Raw genomic sequence first — 24,022 nt, 5'->3', positions numbered from 1 at the left:
GTACCTATACGTATTACTTCTCCTCTTAATTTGTGTATTTAATCAACATGAGATGTTTCATAATTCTAAGAGCTTTGTTCATAGCAGTTATTGTTTTCATTCGTTGTGAAACTTATAAATATGCTATTGCAAAGGTTGTGGATTACTCTTAGAACTAACAAACATACCTCACTGCTATATTCATTAAATAAACATATTGTTATCTATGTAGATAATAAGTAACAATTGATGACCATTGAAATCTAAAAATGACCTGTTGTTTGCAAAATATTATACGAACAAATACAGACTTTTTTTTTAAATTCTATGCATAGTAATTCCTGGGTAGTTATATTTATGAATAATGACTTCCATCTTATGAATACATAAATTTAGGCGCGAAAATTTTGATCATTTCGCCGGTATTTAAATATTTTCGAAGATTGTTAAAGTTACAATAAAGCTTTTAAATTGGTTAACATAGCTAGAATCGCAATTACGTAATACATAATAATTTACATAACGTACAATATTGTACGAATCAAAAATCAATTGTCTGAGTTATAAGAGGAACGTAAATGAATCTGCAACCAAATGTAGAATTGTCATTGTTGATACAATTGTTAATTTTCATACAAGAAAAGTATAAATTGAAATTAAATCGATACGTGTGTAGAATTGGTCAAGTTTAAATTATTGTTGCAATAACAATTGCATTTGACAATCGTCTGTCATAATCTTTCCAGCATGAAGATAGAGATACATCCACTGACAGACAATCCTACAGCAGCTTGGCGTGAATTGTCACAACAGCAAAAAGTCATTAACATAAATGCTAAACTTCCAACAACCGATGCTCCAAATGATAAGGTAATGTACTTTGATCGTTTATTCCTTTTAATTGTTGCAAACTACTTGCTTCAGTCTAACCTAAAAATATCAATATGGTAAAAGATCGACGATAGAAGTTATAATACTTTACTATATTCTAGCTTCGTGTCGTTTGTATGAGTGATACTCATTCTTTAACACCATTCATTAAGTTTGATATACCGATGGGAGATGTCTTTGTTCATGCTGGAGATTTTACAAAATGTGGTAGTTTACAGGAAGTTATAGAGTTTAATAATTGGATTGGTGAGTAATCAAAAATGAGAGTAATTACGTGTGTTTTCTATATTAATACATGGTAAATATTATTTTATCATAGGTAATTTGCCACATAAATATAAAATTGTTATTGCTGGTAATCATGAACTTAGTTTCGATTCAACATTTACTCATCCCTTTTCCATGCAAACCAGTGGCGATCGTCAAAAGCACACAGGGACCAGTATTTTGGACACCATACCTACATTAGGAATGTCCAAAGATACGTTGGCAGAAGCTATACAAACCACTAATGTTAAAGATTATTTGACAAATTGTACTTATTTAGAGGATTCTGGAATTACAATACATGGAATAAAAATCTATGGTACTCCATGGTAAATATATACAGTCGCGAAATAGAATTAAAGAACGTTAGTTCGGGTATAACATTTATTTTTCCAAAGAAAGCTTTTTTCATATTTCAGGCAACCAGAATTTTGTAAATGGGCGTTTAATGTACCTCGTGGAGAACCGTGCCTTTTAAAGTGGGAGATGATACCATCGGATACCGATATTCTTATTACGCACACACCTCCTGTAGGTCACGGAGATTTGTGCTGTAGCGGTGTACGAGCTGGATGTGTAGAATTATTGTCCACGGTACAGAACCGAGTTCAACCAAAATATCATGTTTTTGGTCATATACACGAAGGTATGTCTAAACTTTCTTTTTTTCAAAAGGGGATTACATATTATTGTGTTTGTAACAGGATATGGTATCTCATCCGACGGAAAGATAATATATATAAATGCATCAACATGTGATCTAAATTATTTGCCAAGTAATCCACCAGTAGTTTTTGATGTAACACTGCCACCTGGTCATTGTAAATCATAAAGAGTGAGGAGTATAGGAATAAATTTCACATTGCATTTCTTGTGAGGAGTGTTTAAAAAAAAATAGGTCGTTTCATGTATTAGTAACATTTCTATGAATTTTTCTACAAATTATGTAGTCTTTTGTACTAGGTATTTTCTTTATAAATTATGAAGATTACAGAACAGATGTAAGTTATGAATCAAGCAAGTTTCTTTTACTTTGTAACATTAAAAAAGATATTGAAATTAAATTTATTACGTATAATTTGTTCTTCAAAAATACCAAAATATTGTTATGGTTTTTTTATTTGTGTAAAATAGCATGTAAATAGTTAATATTATTTAACAAATATGTGTTCAAGCAAATTATAGAAATCTTATTAAGTCGTTGCACATAATATCGTAAATTAAATGATAAATTATTGCTTTGCTCGCACAAAGTACTCCGCAATTCAATCACGAAATATGTTATTTAATGTATTTATTTAATTTCTAATTTACCTTTTTACGAATTACTTTCAATTATATAGAGCATAATACAATAAATATTTATTAATCATACAATCTAATAGAATAGAATAAAATTTGAGTATTATAATGCAACATATAAACCATAGGTTAATATATCAATAGTTAATAGTTGAAATTAAACTAGTCAATTAATTTAATATTTAACTAATGAAGTAACTGTACTTGAGCATATTTGCATCAATTACATTTCATACAAAATCATAACTTCTATCCTAATAATGTATAACCAAACACTTAAACATAGTATAGATTATAACAAGGGCGTTCACTTTAAGCTATGTTCGTATTAATATTAAAATAATAATTGTGTATATAATTTTTCCAATATATTAATAAAAAAATTAGAATTGTATTTTGTTAAAGATATTTATTATAATATCCAATTTATTAACAGGTGGCACTTTTTATCGAATTAAGAAAAATTTGCATGTAAACAATATTGCATTTGTATTGACTTATATTTTCATATAATATTGGTCCAAAGCTAAGTGAGTGACTGTAATGTCATATTTCTCTGATAAATGAGGGCACAATTGTTTTCGGCAATAGAAATACATTCATATAAATAGCAATTTTTTAAAAAGTCGTGGTAGTAAAAGATAGTCGAAAAGAATACAAATGTCTCCTCAGCGTTGTTTTCCTATATCATAGAATGTAAGGACGCAATGTATTAAAATACGATACCACATTATATTAGAATTGTAAAAAGTTAGTCTTCTCGACGCTCTGTATTACTGTGTGAAAAATTGTACACAGGTATTGCAAGTCATTTGCACTTGTCTATAAAAATGGGATATGCCTCTGGTGGCGTGATTATATTGCATGAATATCTATTTGCACACACTGCAATACTTTTTTTATCCTGATTTACACGTGTAATTTTCAGGATAAATGTAATGTCATTTCGTATCGCGATAACATACTTCTAACATTCTGAATACAATTTAAATTAAACGATGTAATTAATACCTATATCCTAAACGGAATAATTATAATGTGTTTTGAATATTAAACAGCAGCCAGAAAAAATTATTTTGTAAACAATTTCACTCTGAGAATTGTTCGTCGGCATCTATAAGTTACCAAGTTATTTTTAATCAAAACGGACAATATACTTTTTATCTATCTAATATCTGACTTCCTACACACATCTAGGAAAAAACGAGCACATACAGGTTTCAATTTAAAAATAGGACACTAACGCTTATCTCAAGATTTCTCTTGTAGGCAAGTTAGTTTTGACTGTACTCAAAATAACAGTAAACGGATGTAAAAAGACTACATTCTCCTTAAACAGTTTGATACAGTACATTATGAGGAAGATTTATGTCTAATACGGTACATTTGAAAACAGGTACGATACAGATTCACCATTGTGAGTCCGCCTTACAGCTTCAGCAAACATCATTGATACATCAATACACTAAAAAGTATGGCAAGTTTAATTATTAAATTTAAATTATTCATTTTATGTGTTTACCTGTATCTTTGGGCAATCCTTCATGTGGCCATCTTGAGGAATGGTGTTTGTTACTACAACAGCTTCAAAGCAAGCATTATTAATTCTACTAATTGCTGGCCCGCTAAAGATACCGTGTGTTAATATCGCATAGACTTTTGTTGCTCCAGCTTCTAGGAGTTTTTCTGCTGCATGACAAATAGTACCACAAGTATCAGCCATATCATCTACTAAAATGGCGACTCTGTCTTTTACATCTCCAACTAGCACCATACTAGCAACCTCGTTTGCTTTTTTTCTCTCTTTATGTATAAGTGCAAATTCAACGTTTAATCGATCAGCAATAGATGTGACTCTGTTGAGGTGAACATTATTTGGCATGTTTATTTGAAGTAAACTTCGTATTTCGATGCGTTACCTTTTAGCACCCCCAGCATCTGGAGAAACAATAATACTGTTTCGCCATTCAACAATATTTTCCTTAATCCATTTTAGGACAGCAGGTTCAGCAAATAGGTTGTCAACTGGAATGTCGAAAAAGCCTTGAATTTGACTAGCATGCAAATCCATTGTAATGATGTGATCAGCTCCTGCTACCGATAGCATGTTTGCTACTAATTTTGCCGAAATTGGTGCACGACTCTGAAAAAAAAATAGTTGAAAATTTCAATTTCATAATTTTATGCGAGTCTCTCAAGTCCATTTGCAACTGGAAATATCCTGCAATTTGAAAAAAAATTGCTGTTAAAATTTTCGTAGAAAAGTTATAAAAGATCAATAAATAAAGGTCACTACAATCAAATATAGTTCTACGAAAGAGATGTGTTAAAAAGATAAGAAAGAATTAATTCTTTAGAGGGACAAAATATGAATACAATGGCTGGCTATGTACTGAAATATTCGTTAAAAAAAGTACATGTACATATAAACCAAAAGAAAAACGATGTGTTGCAAATGCACCCCAGTTAGACTCAACAAAAAGTAGAAATCAAGCAAAGTTCAAATTTATAAGTATAAAACAGAACACAGTGCATTATGATTTCTTGACTTTAAATAAAAAATAATATCTTTAAATTTGAATAACAACCAAAGTAATAACTATATAATAAGGAATAAAAGACTATATTAATTAACAAATTTCATAGAATAATAATAAATGCATTATGTTCAGGGAAATAATTACAATTAAGTAATTTTAATAAAACTATCTATTTTTATCTATGTGAGCATAAATTTCACAAAAGCTGATTATTGTTAAGATTTTAATAGAAGTCTTTGTTTGCAAATCATTGGCATGACATACTATTAACAAGACAACACAATCACAGTTCTTTCTTGCCAAAGCATTATTTCATTAATAAGATAGGCATTTCCTGATTAGTATACTTGGACAATAACATTTTCAGCAACATAATAATTAGTACCCATTTAACATACAGATGTGTACCCCGTTATGTGTATTGTATATAGATTATTAAGAATGTATGTAGAATGCTATTATATTAATATTTTGCCCTCTCATTCAGATATCAATATGCTTTGACCACATAGTTCATTCATTCATTCATTCATAGGGGTTCCATTGTGCCATATAGCCACAATTATAAGTTTTGTTAGTCCTACAAAGAAAGTTTTGTAAGAAACTAAAAATGATAATACAAATTGAATTGTTCATCGAGTTATAGTTACAAACGTTTCACTCGACAATTTTATTGCTTTTATACTCACTGTAGATAGGTCGGGCACAAAATCCTGAAAATACCCAACTATTCAGAAACTTAGAGGCATGTATCATAATTTTTTAACAAGAATTATTTTTAACAGTTTTACCATACAGTTTATTTAACACCTATGAAATACTTAAAAATGTATTAATAAGATCATTTATGAAAAACAAAATTGTACTATTTTATTACTTATAAGTGTTTAATAATTATTTTTCATTTCACTGTAACATTATATTATTTTCATATTATTGCATGCTCTATTAAATCTTTATCAAATCAATAATTTTTTCCAGATGCATAATATTATGTAACTATTGTTATCTTCAATATATTATAGCAACAATAATTTGCTAAAATGAAAAATTTAATAGAACAATACAAATTGAATGCAATAGTTTATAATATGAATTCACAAAAGGCCCCCCTCGATGAATTCTAATATCAGTTTACAATGTTCATATAGGCTATCAACATTTGATAACCTTAGATTATCACCAAACGTAATGCTTTGACTTGTAATATATTTGTTATTTACTGCTTCACTAATTTACTTTTTAATACTGGAAATTAACGCTGTTTCTTCAGAGAAAGCAAAGAGTGTTGCAAGTTCAAGTTTTATTCCACTTAAGTTACTGTCCTATATTGTATGAGATATTAGATGAAATTAACGTTTCTTTATGATTAGTCCATGCAAATTATGTGTATGACTAAAATATTTGTTTTAAACATGTGTAACTTCCTCTGTTCAAGATTGAAATGTATTTTGAATTTCAGAAATGTTTCGTGAAATTTATAAAATGAATAATTAATTCTTTTAAAATGATAAATACCCTTAATTTTTTTATGTACATGCTTTACTACATGATCATTGAAAATGTACTAATACAAGTAAATACCTTTGTATTATATAAATATTTTTCATGCATTGCTTTAAATTATAAAACACTGCTTGTACAATTATATGTACCAAATACTTAAATACAATATATAAATTGTCTGCAATATATTTCCAAAGCTGCACCTAATATTGATCTGTGTTAGATATGATTTTGTAAAAATATATTTATGATGTAGTATGCAATGAATATATATTCTGTAATATAAATGTACCATTTGGTACAACCCAATGAGATAAGCAAAAAAGTTTCAAGCATATTTCATATGATGATGAAAAGTCATGTTTGCGTTCCAAAGATGATATTGCTCCATTGGTCTGTTACAAAGCTATAAAACAATAAATAGAACATAAAAAGACCGTTAGAAGTTACCCTGAATTTCCATTCGTTTGTCTTGATGACAATTTGTTCTTTCTTAGAATTTGAGTTGTCACCTCCATCACCACCCTGTGAAGATATATTAAAAAAAAATATATATTTTGTCTTGAATAAGATTCTTCCTTATTGCAAGACTCACAATTCAATTTTAGACACGTACAAAAAGTATAAACAATCTGATCAAACCACAACCTGTTATGTAAAGCATTTGCATACATAAATGTTTACTTGGAAAAAATAAACATATAGTGAACATTACACTACACATATATGTAGTTAAATTAAGAATTTGTATGTTGTATTATTTTATTATAACTGTAATTATACTATTTCTTTCTTACAGAAGTAGTCACTTTATCTGTATACACAAAGCAGTTTCAATCATGTTAATCAGTGGCATACATTGCATACAAGGTGACTATGTTGATCTAGGGTATTAGAATCATTGCAGCATAGTTTCTAATAAGTTGTTATGTGAATTTTAATTATTTGCGCAGTTTGTTTGATTTATTCATTTTATAAAATAGACGTACACAAAATATTTTTTTTATACATTTGCTTGTAAAGAAATAATAATAAAATGACTTTTATAGAATATAATGTTCAAAGTGAAAAATAATAGAAACATTACTGTCTGGAAAGAGTACAGAAAGAATCACAACAAAACAGAATCAGACACAGGATCACTTTAGTGTTATTGTACTTGATATATAAATAGAAAAGAGTATGCAGCTAAAATTTGGCGAAATGTAAGTAGTAGAAACTTTCTGACACAAGGTTTCAACAAATACTTTTTTATATAATGGTAAAAGTACATACATATATATGCTAAAAGATACCATATAATGGGGGCAGAACTGTAAGATCACAAGTGGTATAAATAATTTCAGTCTTAGTTTGTATCAATATCCTATATTAAATAAAAAATGAACATATTTTTCTTATTCGCGTATCTTACCTTATCCTTCTTATCTTGTCTAGCATACGGGAAACAAGGAATTACAGCAGTGACTCGAGATGCAGATGCAATTTTACATGCATTGATCATGATCAACAATTCCATTAAATTGTCATTTACTTCTCCACTTCCACTTTGTACAATGTATACATCTTCTCCTCGAACAGATTCTCCTATCTCGACACTACGAAAATAACAAAGAAAAATATTTTTAATTAAACTGTTACACAATTGCTAATATAATAACAAAATTGTATGAAAATGAAAATTCTTATCTACATAACATTTTGAATAATGAATAAAAGACAGATAATTCTTTATCAGTTACTTGTATAAAAATTTGAACTAAGAAAGAAAACATTTCACTGTGAACAAATTAAAATAGAAGCATTCGATCGCGCAACGCAAATAAATCTCTATACATTTCTATATTTCACAATCAATTATTTGAATAAAATTTTGTCCACCTTTGATAACCGTATCAAAGCTTCATTAATAAATTTTTTAAATCAGAAAAGTAATATCGATATTCTTTACGTACTCTTCCATCAACGCCTAGTCTTTGTTGCATATTTAAGCTTAATTAATTTTAAATCTCACGCAGGTAATGCAAGCAAACATCGGACACAGAAGTAAATAATAACACGGTAATAAATCATCTTTATCGTCATTGTACACAAGTTAAAATGATACAGCGGCGTGTGCTGATACTCATAAAGCACATTCGATATTAGAATTCATTAGAATGGTGTATTAATAATTGTACTAGTTGACCTTCAATTTAAACGTTACAGCTTAGTGGAACACGGGAAAACCGGCCTGTCGCGGACAGGGTTGTTTGCACATTGCTGGGGTTGATTAATTAATGAAAAAACGAAAAATATACGATGAAAATGCCGAGAATATTCCGTCTTTCGCACAAAGATAGAGCAGATGGAAAAACTATAAATGAAAATTCAAGTGACACGTGGTCAATGCCTGAGTTTAACTCATTGACAATAACGTGGGTTCTAGCGGTGGTATGCGACCATTACCATGTTTCGAGGTTGCTGAATTTCTTGGTGACAACCTTCCCGATGTCGATACCGAGCCTGTCGACGATACGTTGTGCCAAATCTGGATGCGATGTGCCGCTGAACACTTTGATGTTTGGCATCCTGCTCTGCAAAAGTCGTCCGCGAGAATTTTCTAAATTTGCGCGTAACAAACTCTTAGCACGCACTGGCTGGGACACAGGCATCACTAAAACAGAAATCACAGAGAGACTATCCAATCAGAAGTCGTCTTTCGAGCCGGATGTGACGTAACCGCTACGCTCCGCCTACCGAATGTCGGACATAACCGCGTAAACGCATTTCTTATCATGTATTTTTTTTTCTCCTTTTGTTATTGACTAAATAGTAGACTAAAACCATACAACTTTGTTTCGTCGTGTCATGAAAATTTATAACATCTTCGCAAACGTCAACGATCACATATGTTGTGAACGTTGCAATCTAACCGAACGTTCAACGAAAATTATCGATAAGAAATTTCGCATCAAAGTATTATTTCGAATCGTATGTATGGAAATCGTTATGTAAGCTACATTTCATTTTATTTATTTCGATGTTGAACTCGATTGAAAAATAAATGAAATAATTTAATTTGCTCGGATGTTTCATTACGATACGATTTTCGTATACCACGCGAGAAATGTGTAATTAATGTTTTATTACTATATACTCGGGACTTAGGATTTTCCTTGGATTTTCCTTGGATTTGTTTAGAATGAATGTATTCATGTAGAATTTCCTTTCTAAATGATTTGAATAATCAGGCTGAAGGTTAGTTAATTATCATTTGCAATTTGGCGCCATAACGAACAACGACGTGACTATAGACGAAATTCAAAGAGGCACATGAAAATAGGTCATTTTATTACGAAACTGGAATTCATTATATTTCAAAATACGACTCTTGTACGTCGTGTCTATTTTAAAACGTATTCTAATCTTGTATGCGGATTTTTCTTGGATCTGAATTCATATAGTGTTCTCTTTTTAAATAATCAAGTTGAACTTCCAAATACAGTTGAAGATTAATCCTTGCCATTTACAATTTTGGCGCCATAATGAACATCTACGTGAATATAGACAATATTTAAAAGGATGAAATAAAATAAGATCGATACGAAATCGACATTTTATTATATTTACTATGGTAAAAAAATAACTTTTTGGTAAAATTCAATAGTGAAAAATTCCTGTTTCTACGTCTAACAATTTACTTTACCTCTGTTCTATTCAGCAAAATACATTCAATAAATGTTTTGCTTTGACAATCAGTTTACAAGTTGGTAACACTATTAGCTTTGATATAAAAGAAAAATCACTCTGCTATTTAAACTCAGATTCTACTATTCAGACTCATTCGTAATCCTTATCTATCAGATTCTGTCTTAGACGCGACGCTATTAATTATTCGAATAAACTGTTGACCGTTCAAACGATCAATACCGTTACGTATGAGGCAAGCTCTGTTAGATAAGCCTTTCCGACGAGTACAAGTACTCTTATTGCATAAAAAAGTTAAGTGTCAAGTTTTTACTGATAATAACATTTTCCCCTCTGTTGACAACAGGATAGGAAAAAGTGAAATCAATCTTCTTCCCGAACCTACTTGGGACTAAAGTGTGGATTCACCAGGAACGTGTACGTACGTAGAATTTCTTCAATAAATAATCCGAATGATCGAGCTAGAGATAAGAGTATCAACGAAGATTTGTTAAATGACCATTTACATGACCATTTGGCGCTGTAACGAATAACGACGTGAATATAGACGAAATTCAAAAAGGTGAACACGAGCGGGTGACAGTCAACTTGTTCCATCAATGTGGCGCCGGCGGTGATTGAATGAAAAATTGGATGGTCCGTGAACGGAGATTTTGGCATAGAGCACGGGGGTTAGAACGATCGTTTTTCTTAGTAGAAAGAGAGAGCGAATTCGTGTACGATTACCTGAAAGGTTCGCGCACGTTGACGCTTTGAGAGAACTTCGTTAATCTATTTGAATGACGATGACAGTGTGCTGACCGTCCCACTGATACGGGAGCTATGGCGAACATCGCGGCACAGAGAATCAAACGCGAATTTAAAGAGGTTATAAAGAGCGAGGAGGTGAGTGAACAATAGCTTTGTATCGCTATAGGGTCCACGATTCGTCTTTTGGGAAATGGTACTATCTGTATCGTTTAACAGCAACCTTCGATTGTACGATATTGTTACGAATACATCTCATATGTGGCGTGACAAAAATGTGCCGCAATTCATTGGTTGGTAAAATCACCGCGAACAAAGCATAGGCACCTGTTGTATTGTATTCTCGACTGTCATCCACTTTCAGAATTGTTATTCAACTTCTTCGAACGTATGCGTAAAGTGTATTACATTTAACAAGCTCTTACATTAATTATTTTAAATTAATTGGTGTGGTAAGTGTGCATAATTCTTGCACTTTGCAGAGATACCCCAATAAGTTAAAAAGATAATGTTAATCATATTTGTCAGATATCTGTCTTCAATGGACTTGCCCTTCTTTTTAAATGATATTCCTGTTTAAAATACTACATACCATGGTCCTTCAAATTCTGAGAGCACTGGCACGCTTGATTGGTCTCGTGCTGGTCTAGAAGATCCATTTTATATGCACATTAAGATCTGCTTTGATGCAATGTTTTCATGTGTTTCTGCGTCTGAGATTGCGTCAGTGTCTTACAATCTTTATCTCATGATGTTTTTGTAAACCGTTGGTACACAATAATATACTGTTTTATTATCAAACATTGGTGTCGATATGTCAGTGGAATTTTTTTTACATTTTGAAAAATTATTTAATATTTATAGATATAATCCTGTATGTGAAATGCTTTTATCCAATGAAAGTGGTGTCTCTTTGTAACTTTTAACAAAAATCATACAATTTTTATATTGTTCAATTAACAGAATAGTTATATATAATAGAAGTATGTAATTATATCATTGTGTCATTGATTCATTCCTATAAGTATATATATCTCTTACAGAATCTCTATTTCTTATTTTTCTAATGATAACTGTTTCAAATTCTGTTGCAGGTTGCTAAATGTGCGATAAATGTTGAGCTTGTAAACGATAGTTTAACTGAATTAAAAGGTGAAATTGCTGGTCCACCAGATACACCATACGAGGGAGGTAATTTTGTACTCGAGATTAAAGTTCCCGAGACATATCCCTTCAATCCTCCTAAAGTAAGCACTTTGTAAGTCAATACGATTAATGTATGTTAATGATAAAGAATCAATTTTGTACCACTTAGGATTAAGGCATGTTACTATAACCTAAAGCATGACAAAGCATTTTCCAAATTGTCACTCATAAAGAAGGCATTATCTACAAAGTTTTGATTTACAACAATTCTATGATCTATTATAAGTTCCTAAATAATTATCTTTTCTTGTAGGTACGATTTATAACAAAAATATGGCACCCTAATATATCTTCAGTAACAGGTGCTATTTGTTTGGATATATTAAAAGATCAGTGGTGCGTGACTATGTAGATTCACAGTGTATTATTTAATATATTGCTTTAATATTATGCAATGTACTACATATTGTAAATATTGATTTCTAGGGCTGCTGCTATGACCTTGCGTACAGTATTGCTATCATTACAAGCATTATTGTCTGCAGCAGAACCAGATGATCCACAGGATGCAGTAGTGGCTAAACAATATAAAGAACACCCAGAAATGTTTCGTCAAACTGCTAAACATTGGACATTTGTGTATGCAGGTGGTAAGTATATAAACTCTCTGTAAGATTGATAATCGTTTTCGTATAAATATTGGAACTATTTCAGGGCCAGCTAAGATGCCTGACTTAGATGACAAAATAAGACGATTAACAGATATGGGAATCGAGGAACACAATGCAAGGGTTGCTTTATCTTCCTATAATTGGGATTTGGAACGTGCCACCGAGCAGCTCTTCAGTTAGTGATAACTGTATAGTTAATCTGTCATATACAAGCACTGCTCATTTTGTCATTACAAAACTTCTGTAACACTACACCCAATTATTGATACCATACCAGTTTCATAATCAAATTCAGCACTTGTAACGACAATATTTCAATGGCAAAAAAACTTGCAGGAAATTCATTTAATGTCCTTGAATAATAGTCGTTTATTTAACTTGTAAAATAGGTATGAAGAAACAGTAATTAATAAAATCTGTTAAGTCCATCTCGATAGCCACATTTTAAAGAAGGATTTAATGATAAAAATATCATTTTTCATCTTGCGTTTATTAAAAGTTTAATCGTGTTATTTAAACATTTGAATTTTTATTGGTTAGAAGGAGTACGCAATGCATTTATCAAAGTTCTTTTAAAGAAAAAAAAAAAGTAGTTTTATGTGTTGAGCATTCATTAAATCTCTTTGTACAAATCATTATATATTTTTAAATCTTTCATTGGCCTTTCCTTTCATTTATGTAGCTGTATTTTATTAATTGGTTAATAGATTTTTTTTCAGAATGTATTGAATACATAGTTAATTTTTGCATAGCACAATATTTAATGAATATTTTTTATTTTTATAGACGTTCGTGTTCTATGCTTTGTTACATTCATACGAAAACATTAGTCATTTTGTATTCTTATTATTAATTTCTAAATTCTTTTAAGCCACAAAGAGGTTTATCTTAATTAGACCTGATTGTACATTATCGAAATAGACAAGAACTTGTTAGCGTTAAATGATATTTGTAAAAAGAATCGTAATCATAAATGCTATATTGTTAATATTTAAATTTTGTACATTTTCGGTGATGGGATGTATTTCAATACTTTATAAATTACCATGTCATTTATGTATACATTACTATATATATGTATATGTAGCTTATTGCATTCGAAACTGAACATGTACATTCCACGTTCAGAAAGCAAATCGCATTTATACGTCACTAGGGATACAGTTATAAAGCAAATTTGGTTTTCAAGTAATAATAAATTTAATGACAAAAAAAATATTAAACAAAGTATGGTGTTGCAAATCTAGAAAAAAAAAAGGTTTTCTATTACGAATATTTAGTACTATGTATGAAAGTGTCTTGTTTGCGAAGGATAGCTGAATTATAACTAATTTAAGGAGAAATTAATTATTCATAGAATCTAATAAAATAGCGGCATATGTAGAATACATTGCAAACTTGTTCAAAACACTACTTGTATAGCATTACACGTATTACCCTACACATGTTATATAGACTTTTAAATATAATTACACAATATCATGTCCCTGGCAGTGCTAAAATAGGAATTTTTCAATTTTCTTTTACATCTTTTAGTAATTAATACAGAGGCTGTGTTAATAGATTATAAATGCTGTTTGGTTTGTTTGATTTAGAAACACAGATTTACAAAAATTTAGGTATACATGGGTTAATTTATGAAAATAATTGGATGCAACATCTTTAAACATTCTAGATGTAATTTAATATTTCAAAAATATTAATAAACAACTTTTTCAGTACTAGTATTTAAAGTATTTATACAAAAGTTCCCTTACAACTACAATTGATTAATCCTAACTTCTGTACATTTTTCGTATTATTAGCAACCATGTTACTTAATGTTTATCAGTATACTTACTTTCACTATTATTATTTTATTTTTAAATATTATTCAGATCAGTCTAGTCTACTAATAAGGATACGTATAATATTTAACTAACTAATGGTAACTTTTAAATTTATTTTTACTATTTTTCGTAAGTTCAAGTTATGCATGCAGAGAACTTTTGTATTGTCAAAAGTAAATGAACTTGTGCTTGACTTGGAGTAAATGTTTGTTTTATGTTATTTACAAACGTTTGTATCACATGATCTCGTACAAAAAAATATTATTCAGCCTTGGAATTAGGAAATGCATTATCAGTAGTTTTATCATACATGTCTTAAATTACAAGCTTACGATGTATATGTGAAAGACATTTTGGTCATGGATTAGGCAATACAAGCATCGCGTTTGTTTTTACACACATTTGTTATTTTTCTAATAATAAAATTTATCCATGACTATAAATTCTAACCTTTTTTGCGGAAAGCGTTGCTAAAAATAAATTACTATTAACATCGACTGCACACATATCCACAACAGGGTCAGATACAGGAAGACTATTTATTTGTTTTCCCGTCGATATACTCCATAGCGATATGCTACTGGTGGATTCTTGATGCGCAGCGACTAATGTATCATTTTCAACATTTATATAACATGGTCGAGACAATAACTGCTGAGAATTACCAGCATGAAATGCGTGTACAACATTACAAATAGCTGTTTCATCGTTACCTTTTTCTATCGTACATACTATGTGCCTAGCATGAGGTTGCCTGGCATTTGGACGGGAAGATATTAACGCATGATTGTTTTTTTCATCGTAACATACTGATACAAACGGACCCTCGAGGAATATTTGTTTCGGTACATATTTCGATTCTTTTTGTTCATAAGCATAACATGTATTTAAGCGGCATGCAATAAATCCACCTCTACTAATACCACTATTAGGATTAGAAGGTACTGTTGCTAAAGAAACCACCGGCGATCTATCGCCCGGACTATCCAGGGTTTCAATAGCACCAGAGGTTTGCCTGATATCGAACTGTGTTATAGATCCATTCTGTGCACCCGTGAAAAATATATTTGGATTGTCACCTGACCAGCAGCAACTCCACAATGGATAATCCGTTTGATAAGTGTGCACGATAATGTGATTCTGAATGTCCATTAATTTTGCACATTTATCAAAACCAACGCTAAGTAATAATGACTGCTGGGTCGCGTTAAACATGATATCTCTTATAGCTTGAGAATGTAAAAAAATAAATTGACGTGGTTGAAACTTTTCTGAATCAATTTTTTTAATGCCATAACCGGAGAATAACGCGTTCGTCGATTTCTGAGATACAACTAGGAACCCATACCAAGGATTATAATCTAATACACGGCAACCACCATCTTTACATATCTCTATAGATCGATCTAAATGAAATTTTTTAACCATATGTTTAGAAATATTTTGATTAGAATGAATGCTTATTTCCAATTGTTGACTTTCTAGTTCAGTTATACGATTCTGCATACTAGCTACTTGTTGTTCAAACAATTTTTGTCTTAGAGCATACTTTGACAATTCCATTTCTATACGATTTTTTTCAGTCGTTACTTTATTTACTTGTTCTTTTAATTTATCTAATTCTGAGGTATCTATAGATGTTAATTTCTTGGCATACAACATTCTAATATCTTTTACAGTAGCTTTCCTATTACACTGGGGGCAACGGCGATTTGCACTAGCACAAGAATGTAACCATCTCAAAAGACAACTATGTCCAAATAAATGCCCACAACGCAAACAACACAAACGATGTTCTCCTGAGCTAGTCCATAGATCCATACATATGGGACAAGATTGATCAGAATCAACTTCAGACTCATCTGTAGTTGTTTCTTTAGCTTTCTTTGCCTTTGATTCATCATCATCATCATTTTCTAAAATAGCAGACGTACATGACACAATTATAAGTAAACATAACAGACATGCATGACTTGAAGAAAATTACTCACTTGTATCTTCTACTGGGATTTCTATCGGAGTTGCAATCTCTACAGCATTGCCATCATTGTCATTATTATCTGATTCTTCAGAATGATCTTCATCGGCACCTTCAATTTCTGGTGCTTCACCACCTACAATATTCAATTCAAACTATTATAAATCCAATATAATTATAATAAATTCGTATATATTCTTAATTTATTGTTTATATGCTAAAATTGTATGTACTTTTATACTCTCGTTTATATACAGAAAATGATGTATAAAATTTGTGTTCTGTATAATACAAAAAAATACAGATCTATTGCAATAATTATATTTATTTATGTATATATGCAATCATATAAAAATTACAATTATAATATTTTATTATAAGTCCTATATTTAAATGATTTAATATAAACACTTACTGTAGTCCATAACCTCCATTTTACCAAAATGTAAACTAAAATATTTCCGTATGAATGCAATAAAAATATTATTTCAATCGACAAGACCTCTTTTTCACAAAACATATGTTCACATCTTTTCCGTTTTGCAAATAAAATTAATATATCGAAGACAACAACAATAGTGTTTACACATAAGCGGAATTTTCGATTGATCTTTTTGAACGAATGTATTACGGTAATTCGTTCAAAAGTATGTGTTTACATTGCACAAAATAAGCTTGGCATTTTACAGTGTTACTTGATTTCAATAATAATTATTCTTCATCAATTTTTATCTTAATTTAACATATATTTGTCTCGCTAAATTTCTCTGCTGATCATTGTCAAAGAAGTCATGAGAATATTTTTTAAATGTGCAAAATGTAATGTATTGTTACAGGGTTTAAGTAAAAAAAGCATGTTATTTCATTCACAAGTAAAATATTATTGTATATTTTTTAATCAAATGAAAAAATGCAATAACTTATCGACGATGTATGTAACTGTTATATCGTTTCGTAATTTCAACATAAATCATTGTAAGGATTAAAGTATTTAAATTATCTACATGTCATGAATATAAACGATAAATCGAATATGTAGCTATGTTAACATAAAAATAAAAGACGCATGCTTCAGATCCTTATTCGAAGAAATTGATGGTTCTCCCGAGTAAGTGTCACGATCGGTATAAAAAAAAAATCTTTCCTCGACTTCCTCCTAATTTCGACGACTGTTAACACATCAAACATATTATCTATTGCAGTTTTGACATCTACGAAAATTACATAAAAAAGGCATTTTTGAAAAACTAAGAAATCGTTCGACCCTATTTGATATCAGTGCCGATTCTTCACTGAGTAAACCAGGGAAGGGGATCGTGTCGTTTCCTAACTTACGATTCTTTTAAAAGAAGCTGCGTTACTGAGTGAAGCAACGGTGTTGTTTCGAAGGTAAAATAATGAAGGTAAAATATTAACCATTTTTTAGATGTTTTTAAGTAATTGGAATTTGACTAGTAGTTAGGAAAATAAGAAGGTGATCGAATTTTGTTGTTCGCCAGGTACATTTAATCATATCCTTATCAGTCTCGTCCTTGTACTTTTGTTATTACAAGTCCACGAACATCGTGGAGTACTTCAAGTCCTTTCATAAACCTAAATACGTTAAACATTAAAAAAAGAATTGTTATACTACTTGTATTGATTTTTGTATCTTTTTTTTTTTAAATTTTTTTATTTCAGAAGCGGCGACCGTGTACGTTGAACATATCCCGTTCTCCAGGAAGTTCACCTACGTCTCTTTATGCTCGCGAACTCGACAGCTTTCCTATCACAACGAGAAGCTCTTACGATTTGAAGCGTCGTCGTTTGCAACGCTACGGGCCGAAGTCGCAAAAGAAGAACGCAAACTGCAACGAGTCGTCCTTGAAGAGGGATGTCTTTGGTTCATTGGAATCTTTGTTCGACCTCAAGAAACCCTTGAATTTACCAGAAGTATTCTCGATAACAGTCGAATGCTATCAAGAGGGGCACGTTTTTCCATTCGCGTCGGAAAAGGTTCAGAATTCTAAGAACCTCACAGATTCGCTGCATTTGCGACAACGGACGGACCTTGAACCGCACATTCTTAAACGGGTGCGATTTTGGTATTAAATTGTGAAATTAATTCAGAAATTAATTTTGAACGTTTGGTAGGTTTATGAAACCGACGATTACAAAAATAAAGCGGAAAATATCAAGGAGGACCCAAACGTTGAAAGGCCAAAGGAATCTGAAAAGAAGGGAAGACCAAGTACAGTAGAAGTGACATTATCGACGTAAAATACATTTAATTTTCAGTTATGTGTCGGCAGTTATTTCGTCGCTAAATTAATTTCATTTCAGCATGGCTGAAAACGAGGGAGAAGCGTTAGAAGAAGTTGCTGAAGAAGAGTTTGAAGATGTCGAGGGTGACACGCCAGAGGAAACTGTACCAGAAGAAGAGGACAATGCAGCGGTAGATGAAGTCGATGATGGGGCTACAGAGAAGTTTGAAGAAGGCCAGCCTCCAGAATATCCGCTTCCGCCTGGTGTTGGTGAAGGTGCACCCCTTGTAACAGAATTATAATACATAATGGATCAAAATTTACCTGAGAGAAATAGTTTCTTTTAGTATACAATGATTAATTACTTAAAATTAATTCGATTAACGTATTTTTTATCCAGGTGTCCCGATCAAGCCTGGTGGTAGAGTGGAATCCGTGTTGAGCTCATCTCCTTTGACAGACTCCGCTGTACAGGAAGAACTGAAGAAAGCAGACGAACGTTGCGCTGTGCTGGCGAAAGAGATTGAAACATTAAAACTTGAAATATCTCAGCTCACCGTGGTAATGCCTTCTAAAATATATCTCGACACTCGTTTAACTTCCAGGTGTTTCGTTTATTTGCTATCGTTGTGTCGTTTTATAGAAAAAGGATTTAACGGCGGAGGACACAATGGCGATTCAGTCGAAGCAGAATGAAATCATGTCGAAGCTGGCAGAATTCGAGGAGATAACCAGGAAGGTGCAACGTTCGCTGGGCTTGTCCGATTTCTCTAGCGTCACCTTTTCGAAAATGTTCGACATGCTACCGTATCCGCACTCGAAACCTAGCGGGGTACATACTAACTGTTAAAACGAGTAAAGCACGAAGTAAATACTATTAGTCGATTTGTCTTTTCAAGTATTTTTCATGGTTCTTTTCGGTAGTAAGAAAATAATCAATTTTATCATGCAATAAACGATAATATTATGAGGAGTGTTACCATGATATTATACAGTTTTAAAATGAAATCAAGTAAGTACAAAATTTCAAGGAAACATTGCTGGCACGTTGAATGTAATCAACTGGGTTGCAGGTTATTGCTGAAGAAGAAGTGGAAATTGGTATTAAAGATGCAGATCCTTTCAGGAAAGTACCCAGTAAAAGAGATATAGGAGTGTCGAAGGAAAGGCCGGAAGATGTTTTTGATCTACCTCAAATTGATTATCCGGAAGACAAGTACGTGATCAACGTCAATATTCGTGTTGCATGAATGCTATCCTCTTTATGCAAGTTATATTTTATTTGCTATCGTGTAATTAGACTTCCAAGAGTAATCGTTTGTGGATATACGGAAGATGAAATTCCAAAAATTGTCGTAGCAGACAGCAAAAAGAGAGGCAAGGACAGATCGCTCCAGAATCTAACTGGAAAATTAACGGAATCGTTAACCATGCAAGAGAAACTCGTAATAGAGAATGCGCAACTCGAAGGCGGCAAGTAAGAGTCTTTATCCTGAACACCCGATATCTCGTACGAAATAATAGATGGTTCATGAAAAGAAAATATGAAAATCAATTACGTTTCCCTAACAACGATCACGCAGCCCTTATCGTTGACAAAATTAATCATGTTGACATAAGTCAAATGATCTCGTGTCTGTGATAGAAGTTAATGTGTTTGGTACATAGATATAAATTAGAAGAAGCATTACTGGAGAAAGACTCTGCTGTCGAGAGCCTGCAGAGGAAGGTATGCGGACTACAGGCTGAAATGAGAATAGTCGTGAAGGAGAATTCGGAATTGAGTCGTCAAGTAGCTTGCTTGAGTCAACAGATCACCAGTCCTTGTTGTTACACTTGTCCAGGTGGAATTACCTCTCCAACATCAAGCCCGTCTCCTTTTCGTTCGTATTCGTACACCACTACGGTGCAGCAGGACGACGATTACTGTCCGTGCAAGTGTTGCCTTCAGCCACCATTCGCTGACAGTTTGTCACCGCGAGGCAATTCCGTATGCGGTACATATCCATTCAATTGGACAACGAGTCCTCAATCCTAAACAGTAAAAATAAAGCTCTGTTAATCGTTTTTCAGTGAATCAGAATAGTCAAGCATTTTTATCTAGCGGAGGTGAGCCACGTCAAAAGACATTCCGTTTCCATAACAGCAAGTGACGGATTTTACAAGAATGTGACACTTCATCGTTAATGTTCACAGATTCACCTAGACTCGCGGGTGGCGCGTCAAGAACAAAAGCTTGTACCGAGAGCAGTGCTTCTTCGCAAGTCGACGGAATGTGTTGTCGCAGTCCAGCCGCTGTTAAGCCGCCATGCCAGCCGTGTCCACCTCCGAGAGGGACGTGTCCCGCGGAACTGGAGAACCAACTTGCATCCTATGGCACCAACACCAAACAGATAGTACATCTACAAAACATAATTGAGTCTTAATGAACGAGTCGCAGGGACACGCTTGTTGCTCTAAGCAATTATGAGTAATTATGTAACTGGTAGCTGGGCAACTTGGTTACATAATTACTCATAACTGAGTTTTGCTCCAATTTTACATACTTATGCGTTGACAACAATTCTAGGAACAACAGCTGGGCAATATAGAATGCGAAGTACGCAACATGCAGATAGAACTTGCTAACGTGCAGCGAGAACGTCAGCAACTGGAGCAACAACGCAAGTTGCTGAAATGCACCGGTCCCTGTGCGCCATGTGGTTGCTGTCCTCCTCCACCTATGATTTCATCGTCGGGTTCACCACCTTACGTACCACCTGTACCAATCCTACCGCCACCTCCCGTACCTCTTGTCAAGGTATCCGAACAATATCTTGATCACCTTCGTTGCGTCAACCTACGCAACGGGTTAGTTGATCGGTACACCATTTGTTATAAAAATTGTCATGCCACTGGAGATCGGGATCGATAGTAACTATTCTATTTGAACCTTGAATCACGTTGAAGAAATGTTAAATATCAAAAATTTTGTATGAAATAAACATATTTTTATAACGATTTCGTCTTTTTTTTTTAATCCGTACAAAATGTAACATTATTCTGTACGTAATTTATCATTGAAAGTCCATAGGCCACATTTAAAATATGATTATTTCATATAAGATTTTACACAATCACTGCTAATTAAATGTAACGACTCTTATTAAATTATGTACAGTATAATGTAGACATTTATCACGTACAACTTTGACATCCTTCTGTTCACATTTTCTTTTACTCTAGGGTTTTCGATCCCTTATAAATTGATATATTTTAAATCATATACAGATGCCACCTGCGCCTTCCTCAACTTGTACTGGTCCTTGTACAAATGCACCTATGGTAAGATTGAACTTCAGCAGGAAGTTTAACGCGCGTTAAACAATTATTAAACTAGCTATTTAATAAAAGGGCGCTAGCACGTGTCCTCAGCAACAGTTACGTGATCTTCGCGAGCAATACGCACGCCTTCAGGATGATTACAAAAACAAACTATGCGAGGTTTCGTGTCTAAGAGCAGACGCAGAAAAAATGAAGCAGCAAACACGCGAAGCCATCGAAGAGAAAGAAAAATTAGACATCAAACTGATAGACGCTCAAGAACGTTTGAAAGCGATCGAATCCGAAAAAGACAAATACGAAGGTGATTATCTTGAATTTTGTCAAACATAAATTTCGGTGATCTACATTGTCAATTTAACGACAGGTTTTAAGGAGCAAATGGTCGAACAGGAGCAACAATTGATCGTGGTTAAACAACGTTTTCGGGAAGCCCAAGACGAACTCGAAGAATTACGATCTTTGATTCAAGATCAATCTGCTCAGCTCGAGGATTATCGTAATAAATATTTACAGGTTTCCGTTATCAATACATAGTTTCTGAAAGTTTCTACATAGGTACATATAAAAATGACCATTAAAACAAATAGGCGCAACAACAAGTGGAAGAGCAACGCCGACAACTCGATCTCATGGAGATGGATAACGCTCGAATGAACGAGAATGTGACGTTAGAAATCGGTCGAGTTAAAGTGTGTAATCAATTACATGTGTATGTCTGTTGGCGCATAGACATTTTGCTGTTTTTCGTATAGAATCAATTCCAAGAGAAGCTTGCCGAGCTTGCCCCGTTACCTGATCTTTTGAAACAAACACAAGTGAAGCTACAGGAAGCGCAACAAATGCGCCTGGTCGCAGAGAGAAACTGCGAGGATCTCTCACGGGAGCTTATAGGATGCAAAGATAAAATGCAAACTTTGCAAAACCAGTTGGACGTTTTGCGTAGCGAGTACCAAGCGATCCAGGTTACTGTCTTCGCAGTTGTCCTTCAGAATGATCAGACATTCGAAACATTACCCCTGCGTATTATTTACAGGATGAAAGGGGCACTGGATCGGGGCGGTTCGACGAATTGGAAAGAAGAAACTCTGAGTTACGGCATGAAAATGAACGTATGAAAAATACACTTGCCAGATTTGAGGAACACGAGGCCCAGTTACAGAAACGCATCGACGAGAAGATGCACGAAGTTACTCAATTAACGGCGATGCTGGATCAAGTACGTTATTGTTCTCTATCCTTGTGTGGAATAAAGTAGTTTTAATGCGTTGTTTACTTAACAGGTTCGAGAAGATTCAGCGAGACAGGTGGCAAGGACGAAAGAACGATGTGAAACTATAAGAAGATCGATGCAAGGCCAAATCGCGGAAATGGAAAGACAATTGGCACAATGCAGAGCTACCGCGCGAGCTGCGCAAAAAGATAGAGATGAAGTAAATCGTTGTTGAAAGTTTTATTTACTTTATGAATGTTAAATGCAGCTCATACGTTACGTTGCGATTTATAGATTCGGCAGAAGATGCAAGGCCAAATAAACAATCTAAACGAGGCGTTTGAACAGGCTCAAGGCCGTATAAGGTCATTGCAGGGTCACGTAAATTATTTGAAAACATCTTATAGCAACATCTTCAAGGGTCAAGGAGAGGTACCGCCTGGTGTCTTGCCTGGCGAGGCTGGGCCAGGATTTGATTCTTGCGACTGCAACCACTGACAGGAAGTCGATCAATCTCATTGTAAACTCGTATAAATTATATTGCCCAACTAGAATGTAACAAAAATTGTCTGGGTTTTTGTGATCATTCCATTATCGATAAACTCTTTAAAAAATGGTAAATATTATTTTCCACGGTATGAAAATCATAAAAATTTTCAGACGCAACTGATCTGTTATAACATAAAAAGAGCAATGCGT

The 24,022-nt window shown here is 33.0% G+C and overlaps 4 protein-coding genes and 1 long non-coding RNA gene across 15 annotated transcripts; 3 read left to right on the top strand and 2 right to left on the bottom strand.

Moving 5' to 3' along the window:
* Positions 1-350: 350 nt before the first annotated feature.
* On the top strand, positions 351-7,798 carry LOC128893331 (metallophosphoesterase domain-containing protein 1-like). 3 transcript variants are annotated; one of them, XM_054154227.1, is made up of 6 exons: positions 351-849; positions 972-1,116; positions 1,190-1,466; positions 1,557-1,783; positions 7,285-7,355; positions 7,535-7,798. In XM_054154227.1, the coding sequence occupies exons 1-5, from the start codon at positions 727-729 to the stop codon at positions 7,329-7,331; spliced, it is 819 nt and encodes a 272-aa protein (XP_054010202.1). In that variant the 5' UTR covers positions 351-726; the 3' UTR covers positions 7,332-7,355; positions 7,535-7,798. The 3 variants fall into 3 exon arrangements, with proteins under 3 accessions (XP_054010202.1, XP_054010201.1, XP_054010199.1); XM_054154226.1 differs by having other exon boundaries at positions 7,285-7,798; XM_054154224.1 differs by lacking the exons at positions 7,285-7,355; positions 7,535-7,798 and adding an exon at positions 1,842-2,325 and having other exon boundaries at positions 353-849.
* LOC128893329 (ribose-phosphate pyrophosphokinase 1-like) lies at positions 2,829-17,198 on the bottom strand. 6 transcript variants are annotated; one of them, XM_054154220.1, is made up of 9 exons: positions 16,962-17,124; positions 16,560-16,682; positions 8,934-9,141; positions 7,900-8,083; positions 7,781-7,798; positions 5,669-5,692; positions 4,359-4,582; positions 3,962-4,295; positions 2,829-3,904 (listed from the first exon to the last, which is right to left on the bottom strand). In XM_054154220.1, exons 1-9 carry the CDS (start codon positions 16,978-16,980, stop codon positions 3,812-3,814), a joined length of 1,227 nt encoding a protein of 408 aa, XP_054010195.1. In that variant the 5' UTR covers positions 16,981-17,124; the 3' UTR covers positions 2,829-3,811. The 6 variants fall into 6 exon arrangements, with proteins under 6 accessions (XP_054010195.1, XP_054010194.1, XP_054010196.1 ...); XM_054154219.1 differs by lacking the exons at positions 5,669-5,692; positions 7,781-7,798 and adding an exon at positions 6,936-7,010; XM_054154221.1 differs by lacking the exon at positions 7,781-7,798.
* LOC128893332 (ubiquitin-conjugating enzyme E2-22 kDa-like) lies at positions 10,677-14,466 on the top strand. Its single transcript, XM_054154228.1, has 5 exons — positions 10,677-11,060; positions 12,017-12,169; positions 12,382-12,464; positions 12,555-12,718; positions 12,783-14,466. Exons 1-5 carry the CDS (start codon positions 10,998-11,000, stop codon positions 12,917-12,919), a joined length of 600 nt encoding a protein of 199 aa, XP_054010203.1. The 5' UTR covers positions 10,677-10,997; the 3' UTR covers positions 12,920-14,466.
* Positions 17,199-17,536: 338 nt separating the features above from the next.
* On the top strand, positions 17,537-23,907 carry LOC128893334 (uncharacterized). The gene is made up of 20 exons (XM_054154230.1): positions 17,537-17,949; positions 18,230-18,619; positions 18,680-18,801; positions 18,869-19,065; positions 19,190-19,350; positions 19,433-19,621; positions 19,863-20,005; positions 20,090-20,266; positions 20,458-20,786; positions 20,863-20,898; positions 20,986-21,185; positions 21,359-21,589; positions 22,060-22,113; positions 22,183-22,414; positions 22,478-22,626; positions 22,701-22,802; positions 22,866-23,075; positions 23,147-23,329; positions 23,394-23,543; positions 23,618-23,907. Exons 1-20 carry the CDS (start codon positions 17,944-17,946, stop codon positions 23,819-23,821), a joined length of 3,465 nt encoding a protein of 1,154 aa, XP_054010205.1. The 5' UTR covers positions 17,537-17,943; the 3' UTR covers positions 23,822-23,907.
* On the bottom strand, positions 18,794-21,660 carry LOC128893335 (uncharacterized). Of its 4 annotated transcripts, XR_008461305.1 has the most exons (5): positions 21,579-21,660; positions 21,032-21,509; positions 20,644-20,823; positions 19,155-19,613; positions 18,794-19,073 (listed from the first exon to the last, which is right to left on the bottom strand). It is a non-coding gene; the product is annotated as an uncharacterized LOC128893335 (long non-coding RNA). The 4 variants fall into 4 exon arrangements; XR_008461306.1 differs by having other exon boundaries at positions 18,794-19,613; positions 20,992-21,509; XR_008461304.1 differs by having other exon boundaries at positions 18,794-19,613.
* Positions 23,908-24,022: the final 115 nt, after the last annotated feature.

Source organism: Hylaeus anthracinus, unplaced genomic scaffold, assembly GCF_026225885.1.
Source record: "Hylaeus anthracinus isolate JK02 unplaced genomic scaffold, UHH_iyHylAnth1.0_haploid 27360, whole genome shotgun sequence".
Lineage (NCBI taxonomy): Eukaryota > Metazoa > Arthropoda > Insecta > Hymenoptera > Colletidae > Hylaeus > Hylaeus anthracinus.
This window is presented reverse-complemented; position numbering and strand designations above follow the sequence as displayed.